Source organism: Eurypyga helias, unplaced genomic scaffold (assembly GCF_000690775.1).
Source record: "Eurypyga helias isolate BGI_N326 unplaced genomic scaffold, ASM69077v1 scaffold18204, whole genome shotgun sequence".
NCBI lineage: Eukaryota > Metazoa > Chordata > Aves > Eurypygiformes > Eurypygidae > Eurypyga > Eurypyga helias.
This window is the reverse complement of record NW_010248495.1, coordinates 11053-19588: the sequence shown is the minus strand read 5'-3', so window position 1 is coordinate 19588 and position 8536 is coordinate 11053. Positions and strand designations below refer to the sequence as shown.

Here is an 8536-nt window from a genome sequence, read left to right as displayed (position 1 = left end):
AGGTCCCTTCCAACCCAAACCATTCCATGATTCTATGATATTTTTCCTCCTATTTAAGTGTAAATGTGCGTACCTAAGAAAGCGTTTGTCTCTCCTTCACCTGTGGTAAATATGAATAGGAAGCGTGTTGGCTGATTTTTAGGAACATTTTCAGGTGGATTAACAGTCTGTATATAGACTCATCAGTAAAGTGTATCTACTCTCTTTTTTTTGTAAGGAACACTATATTGAAGCATGTCTGGAAGTTTCTACTTTGTGATAGTTGGTCATCATGATAATCCCATATTTGAAATGGAATTTCTGCCTCCTGGAAAAGTAGAGTCAAAGGTGTGTGGATTTTTTTCCCCTGTGATACTCCTATGATGTAAATACAGTACATTTCCTTTGTTCTTTTTACAATGTCTTAGAAGCATGACCAGCATGTTGTTAAAAGTGTTACTAGTATCCACTGCTTGATATTTTTTTTTTTTTTTTTTACAGAAACATCATCTTAGGGAGTAGAACTATGCTCATTATTGCTGTTTACAGTCATTTTCTGCCTTAAGGCAGCTGTACACAGTAATAAGGTAAAGGAACATGAATTTGAAAACTATAGTGAATCCCTTATTTTTTATGTTGTATTTTTTTTTAAAACCATATTCAATAGTCATACTTGCTTTTAAGTAAGAAAGGTTTAAAACTTGCATTGACAATTACGGGTTTGAGAATGTGGGAAATGTACAACTACTTAGTCAGTACTGTTTCCAGTGGGAAAAAGAATAAATCTAACCATTGTGATATTACATCAAAGGAAAAATAGACTTCAGAATAAAAGCTTATGGATGTGACTGTGTCCAGAAGTGGATGTATATGCTGTCACTGATTTGAACAGCATGATGTCATCCGTATTTTGAACTAGTGTTCTGCAAAAAAAATCCTAAATAAAACTGGTTGGACATTTTCTACCTTCTGCTGATGTAATTAACTTGGGTCGGGTAAGCTGCTTCTCTGAGGTGGAAATACTCAATTTTCTCCTGAGAGAGAATCTAAACCTGGTGTGCACTGGAGGAGAACTGGTGATACGTTTTGGCAACTATCACTTCTGTTTCTGAGACAGGCTGTTTAAGACTGAATTCCGTGCAGAGGCACAGCTGCCTGAAGTCAGTCGTTTGCATGATGTAGGTGGCACATCTGCACAAGCTTTTGCCCTTTAAACTTCACGACTTAATCTCTTCCTCAGTATGATTTAATGGAACTGGCAAAGATGTTCATGCCCTGAGCCAAATTTGATTTGGGGGAAAGACATAGTGCACTGAGCGGTGTGAGTGGCATTAATAGCATCCCTGTATTATGAGAAACGGTGCAAGAGTACTTATGCTTCCAGTCTAACAGAAGCTACCAGAAGGGTTTAGTGCCGTGTGTTCTTGGCAGATGTCCTCCAGTCTTCCCGTTCCTACACAGAGTAAATGGCTCTTTCCCACGTGACTCTTGCAGCGTTAGGGCCAAATGCTGTGAGTACTCTGCGAATGCCATTTCTGCTTATTATAGGAGGAGGTGTAATTTACATCTGCAAGCATGTATTTAATACCAGTTGCAGGGTATTTTGCTGCAGTAGGCTCTGCAGGAAGAAACCCCCTGAAACAATTAAAAGATACTGTGTTCCTAGGCAAATAACAATGAAAAAACCCCAAATCCTTAGTTAAGAATGCTATTAGCATATCTGTCCTCTCTATCTCTGTGCTTTCCCCATCTGTCCCCCAACTTTTACACAGTGTACCTATTGTTCAATTTCAGCCAAATTTCAGAGACATTATGGTCTAAAAAATGCTAAATTGCTGTAAATTTTACAAAAGCAGGTGACTGGAAAGCAGAGAAAAAGACTAGTGGGGCCTCTGATGTAGAGTAAGTTTGCAGTGGGAGATTACCCATTGGTAAATGAAAGCATTCATGCTTGAATTAATTTCTGAGTGACAAATACAGGCCTTACTGGTTTTGCTGCTCGCAGGACTGTTTTTGTGATGCCCTTTGTAGCATAACCATTCCTCTCCTTTGAAACCAAGTATTGTGACGCCACTCACTGGTTTCATTTCATGACAGGATGGCAGGCTGGGCAGAAAGGATGGGTATATTGAAATTTCATGTAACTAGTTGCTTAGCAGCTTGGGCAAATCATTGTTTATGTTTCAGTCCTTTCACTGAATTACTCATCTTTGTCCTCTGGAAACACACGATAGGACGATCATCGCCATCTCAACCAGTTCATTGCCCACGCTGCTCTTGACCTGGTAGACGAGAACATGTGGCTTTCGAACAACATGTACCTGAAGACTGTGGACAAGTTCAATGAATGGTTTGTTTCGGCTTTCGTCACGGCTGGACATATCCTTCCCTCTTCTCTTTCCTTACATTTTTGTTGGAAAAGCCTTTTGCCAGAAAGGATTAGGTTAGATGGAATTCAGTTTGGAACAGATTTCTCTGGCTGTTCACCACTCCTATTGCTGGAGAGAGTCACCAGCTTCAGGATGATGTAAGTCGGGAGGCACGGCAGCACTAGTTTAAAATTGGGACCAATTGGAAAGATGGGTTTTTGCTTTCGGACGAGCTGAAATAGCCTAATGAAATGTGGAACTCGCATGGAGTGGAAGAAAGGAATAGTATGAGAGGGTCTGAGCAACCTTACGTCATTGTCTGCTCCCTGTCGGTTCCCATCCCTTTCCTAGTGCTAAAGAGGAGAAGCAGGGATGAACAGGCTTGGCGTCAGTCACACCCACCCTGAAAACATGGTGTCAAGGCTTGATCTCGTGCACCCGCAGCCCTGGAGGTATTGGTTGTGGAACGTTTGTGATAGGTGGGAAGGAACACTGAACATCCTTTTAACTTCAGGGGTGCATGGCCAAGGGGCCGAGAGCAGTGTTCAGAACTGTCAAGCTTTAAAAGAATAACCTTGAATAGAGAGGTGATTCTTATGTTCAAATAGGGGGGTTTTAAAATATAAAGGTAATGCTTTCTAAATTTCACTGCTTCTGTTGCTTCTCTTAATGCTTCTTCCTATAGCCGCTGCTATCTCATGTGCAGCTAAACATTTTGAGTATATGCAGAATTAAGTGTAAGTGCCTATCTCGGGACGTGTTAACCATCTCTCTTCTTTGAAACAGTCAAATTTTCCTTAATTGCTTTACATATGAGATTTATAATGCTTCATGATGTAAGGCAAGAAGACGGCATTAAGAACTTCTTCAATGATGTCTATGACTTGTATATAAAGGTAAGACTCCACTTCTTAGGGTCTCCCTGCAGGACTTGTAAGCGTGTGCTGCTGATCGTGCTCAGGCATGCCTGCGTTAGCATGTTTTCTCGTGGGGGCCTGTGTTAGCAGAGAAGCACCCATGCTGTCCCCATTAGCCAGAGTTGGTAATGTGTGACATGAGCAGAAGAACGGTGGTTCTTTCGGAATTTGTCATGTTTAGTCCAGTGATTTTTGGGCAGGATTGTGTTGTTAATGGCGATGGTGAAAGCAAAGGTCTGTTCTGCAGAAGCCTGGCCGCAGGGCTTGGCTCTCAGAACAAGCAGCCCCGTGTTCTCACAGCCTGGCAGGGGGGGCAGTCGCAAGCACCGACTGGGAGAATCGCCATCTCCGCCTCCTGCAGGGGCTGAAACGATGCTCATTTCTAAACCGGGAATTTCCAGCAGTGTCCTGATGGGTTTGCTCTGTGGCTGGGACTGAGAGATGGCTCTGCACACACGTGGGGAGAATGCAAGGGCCCGAAAGCAAGCGACTGTTTGGGAGCTCCGTGCTCTTAAGTGGCACTAATGGGCTGAAAGCTGATAGTAGTTGCCGTCTGCAGTAATGTTCCCCGGTGCTGGACGTTGTGCCTACTGACGAGTTGTTTTTCTTTCCTCAGTTTGCGATGAATCCGTTTTATGAACTCAATTCTCCCATTCGATCCAGTGCCTTTGAAAGGAAAGTACAGTTCCTGGGGAAGAAACACCTTTTAAGCTGAATAGATAACTTTCCTGAGTGAGTCCTTTTTCCATACTTTCCTGATTATTTGAACTGTAGTTCTTCTGGTTAGTTCTCGGCATGTTTGACATTCATACTCTGAAGGTCAACAGACTGGATGCTGAAGAAGGGGTTTGTGTTGTTGGGGTTCTTTTCCTGGTACAGATAAGAACAGCCAAGCTTCTCCGGTGAAAACCTTCCCTTTTATGTGTTACAAAAACCAAGTTTAAAATGTCAGGAGCCGAGTAGGTACAAACTGAGACGTGTGGGTGTCAGTGTGTATGCAAAATGTAAGCCTCTTATCCGGATTGGGAAGAAATCAGATCTGAGCACAAAAGATGTCTCCAGTGGTGTGATTTAATACGAGCAAAAGGGAATTCTTGACTGTGTGGTCCAAGTGGTTAATTTTGTTATAAACCTCTCTAACTTACAGTCCTTTGCTAGAGAACTGACTGTGCAGGCTAACTTTACTCTTTGCGGTATTAAATCAGGTCTGTATTCATGTTGTACTCTGTAATGTATGTATTGTAAAGTGCTAAATAAAAAGAGCAGAGGATATATCAGCAAAGCTTTGTTCTTCAGTATTTCAGGAAGCTTTGAGGGGAAAAAAAACCTGTAAAAAGTTGCAGAGCTTGACTGCAAATTTACCAGATGTTTGGTTCAATACGTGTTTAGCTGCGGCGTCCCATCAGCGAGATGAATTAGTACAGCAGGTCAGCACCGCTATGTCTGCCCTGACTTTAATTAACACATGATAAAAACCACAACTAAATTTACATGTTTAAATCCACTTCTTGGCATCATCTCGGCAAGTGCTGAAATTTTATTTTTGAAAATATATTTAGGCCAGGATCTTTGAACCATGACACTCTTGTTTGTTGAGGTTTCAGAAAGGTATTACTTGGCTGGTCTGGCTGCTATTCCATTGTAAAATGCCGTTAGGGACCCTTTTGCAAAGGGTCATTCCTTTGCAAATCATTCCAAAGTCGGAATTTATAAATGGGTTATTTGGCATACATGTACTTAATGTTTTGGTTGGTTTCTCAATCTTTTAAGTAGTCTGTTTCCTTGTGAAGTAAATCCGTATAAGCTATTTCCTTGAACTTCTTTTTTTTTAAATGTCTGACAAGGAATTTCCAAAGGAAGTAGCACGCTGCTCTAGGAAGTACATTGTGCATAGTCCGTGTAATTAAAGGGACCACATGTATATGAGCTTTAAATGTTGAGTCAGTCGTTATTTCTTTGTCATTTACACTCAGTGCTAAGCTGTCACTGTAAAATACTCCATGAGATAAAGAACATGATCTAAAGGTTGCAGTATCTACCTTAAATGAAATGTGGGCTGATGCAGTGGGGATGCCTGCTTGAGCGTACTTGAAATGACATAGAAGAAAAGGAGATGATGACCTTAAGGCTGCCTTTACTGGCAGAGTGGCACATGGAGATGAGATTACTGCTCTTTGCAGTATTATTTCATAAAAATTGCATTGTACAGCATTTTGGCAACGTCATGTAATCTTACTAAATCAGCTGAAGTTTTGAGGTTCAGTTTGGGGTTGGGTTTGTTTTATGCTTTATAGATGAAAGCAATAGAAACACCTGAGGTAAAGGATGCTCATTTATACGAGAAGGCACCATGAAGCTGGAGCTGTTGGCGCTGTTTTCTGCCCTCTCCCCAGCGCCACGATGGTCGGAAAAACAACAGTTAAGATTCACTGGGGAAATGCTTATGTTAAATAACCACGTATGTGACAGTAAGAAAAGCTTTGGCAAAGATAAAGGATTTCACCACTTTTAGAAACTGTGGGATTTTGATACTTGTATTCTTTTCTGCCATGTGAAATGAAAGCATTTTCTCTCTTGCCTGATCTAAGACAGTTAGCTAAACGGTGCCTGCTCTTACGCCCCCCATACATCTTTCTCCTTCCAAATACAGGAACTGTAAATGGGAAATGCAGCCTCCTAGGATCAGCCAGGCTTTAGGAAAACAGGCCGCTACTGGCCACAGGTGAGTTGTGTGCTAACTCACGACATCAGTCATTGTAGGGTTTGCGGTGAGGAACGCTGTCCCGGGACAGTATCTGAAGGGCCTTGGCTGGGTAGCTGTGACCTCCCCGTGTACGGAGGAACGCTGGTTTGTGCTTTGGTTTGTGGCTTTTCACAGTAAGTCGAAAGACTGCTGTCTGGAAGCGACACGTGGAAGTTACCTTGTGATCGCCTATAGGAACAACTCTGCTCCAGGTCCGAAAGATGCGGTTCAGGCGTGCATCAGAGAATGACCGTTCCCAGCAGCATGAAGGGCAGTGGACAAGGCAGAAGAGAGACGTCCTTTGCAAGTATTACGTTCATACCTAATCTCAGAGGTTTAGGAGTAAGAATCCAAATGAAATTCGTTGCACTGTGAGAAAGCAGGAGTTGTACAATGAGCTGTTAGCTGTGTCCTAGCTGTAGTTTCTCCTGCCTTTTCCCTTTTTGCTGTATGCTCTAATATGCATAGCTTGCGTCAGTCCCACCAGGTTGCCGTGACAGTATTTGTGCTCCTCCTTGTAAAGGACATCCGGAACTGCGCATACATGTCACGTAGTACGCTCTGTCACTCTACAGGGCTCAGTCTTGCTAACAAGACCCCCTGACACTTGAGGTACACCAATACTTGAAATGTGTCAGTGAATTGAAACATAAGCCACAAATGCCTACCTCACCTCTATGTTGCATGGATCATTGAATCTTTTAGGTTGGAAAAGACCTCTAAGATGATCAAGTCCAACCATTAATCCAGCACTGCCAAGGCCACCACTAAACTGTGTCCCTGAGCACCTCAGCTACATGTCTTTCAAACACCTCCAGGGCTGATGCCTCCACCACATCCCTGGGCAGCCCATTTTAATGCTTGACAACCCTTTCTGTGAAGAAATTTTTCCCAGTATCCAATCTAGAGGCCATTTCCTGTCACTTGTCACATGGGAGAAGTGACTAACCCCCACCTCCTTTCAGGTGGCTCTAGAGAGTGATAAGGTCTCCCCTCAGCCTCCTCTTCTCCAGGCTAAACACCCCCAGCCCCCTCAGCTGCTCTTCACAGCACTTGTGCTCCAGACCCTTCCCCAGCTCTGTTGCCCTTCTCTGGACACACTCCAGCACCTCAATGTCTTTCTTGCAGTGAGGGGCCCAAAACAGAACACGGGATTTGAGGTGCGCCCTCGCCAGTGCCCAGTACATGGGGACAATCCCTTCCCTAGTCCTGCTGGACCCGCTGTCCCTGATGCAGGCCAAGATGCCATTGGCCTTCTTAGCCACCTGGGCACACTGCTGACTCATATTCAGCCGGCTCTTGACAGACACCACCAGCTCCCTTTCCATCTGGCAGTTCTCCAGCCACTTGTCCCCAAAGCCTCTAGCACTGCAGGGGTTTGTTGTGACCCCGGTGCAGGACCCAGCAAGGTGCAGGATCCAGCCCTGAGCCTTGTTGCCCCTCACACAGCGGGCCTTGGCCCATAAACCCAGCCTGTCCAGATCCCTCTGAAGAGCCTTCCTACCCTCAAGCAGATCAACACTCCTGGCCAACTTGGTGTTGTCTGCAAACTTACTGGGGGTGCACTTGATCCCCTTGTCCAAATCATTGACAAAGATGTTAAACAGAACCGGCCCCAGTACAGAGCCCTGGAGAACACCACTTGTTACCGGCCACCAACTGGATTTAACTCCATTCACCACCACTCTCTGGGCCAGACCCTCCAGCCAGATTTCACCCAGCGAAGACTGCGCCCATCCAAGCCACGAGCAGCCAGTTTATCCAGGACAATGCTGTGGGAAACAGTGTCAAAGGTTTCACTACAGTCTGGTTAGGCAACACCCACAGCCTTTCCCTCATCCACTGAGCGGGTGACCTTTGTCACAGAAGGAGATCAGGTTCGTCAAGCTGCAATGTTTTTTATTGTCTTCTATGGCTGGAGTCAATTAGGTTCTAGCTGGGCTTTGACCCTTCTATTTTTTCCCTGCACAACCTCAAACATCCTTCTGGTCCTCCTGAGTGGCCTGCCCCTTCTTCCAGAGCTTGTAAACTCTTTTTTTCCTGAGCTCCAGCCAAAGCTCTCCATTCAGCCAGGCCCATCTTCCCTGCTGGCTTGCCTTCCAGCACAGGGGGACAGCCTGCTCCTGCACCTTTAAAATTTCCTTCTTGAAGAATGTCCAGCCCTTCTGGACGACTCTGCCCTTCAGGACAGCCTCCCCAGGGACTCTGTCAGCCAGGCCCCTAAACAGGCCAAAGTCTGCGCTCCCTAAGTCCAGAGGGGCAGTTCTGCTGACCCCCTCCTTACTTCTGAGCTTTCACAAAACACAGAAAAGCCTGTTTGTCAGCAAGCATTACAAGGAGTGGGGTTTGGCTTCTTTTGGTACCCACCATCTACACCGGCTTTTTGTAGGACTCTTGCTTCTTTCGAGTACTTGAGTCTCCCTCTCAGACCAAATCCTGACCTCAACGCAATTCCTATGCCGTCTCATTTTTCCTATGCCGTCTCATTTACTGCAGCATGGAATCCCTCCTTGATCTTCACTAGCCAC

At 44.7% G+C, this 8536-nt stretch overlaps 1 protein-coding gene across 1 annotated transcript; it reads left to right on the top strand.

The window, feature by feature from the left end:
• Nucleotides 1–216: 216 nt before the first annotated feature.
• Nucleotides 217–4174, top strand: TRAPPC2 (trafficking protein particle complex 2). The gene is made up of 4 exons (XM_010151074.1): nucleotides 217–327; nucleotides 2214–2358; nucleotides 3159–3244; nucleotides 3882–4174. The coding sequence occupies exons 1-4, from the start codon at nucleotides 235–237 to the stop codon at nucleotides 3978–3980; spliced, it is 423 nt and encodes a 140-aa protein (XP_010149376.1). The 5' UTR covers nucleotides 217–234; the 3' UTR covers nucleotides 3981–4174.
• The last annotated feature ends 4362 nt before the right edge of the window (nucleotides 4175–8536 follow it).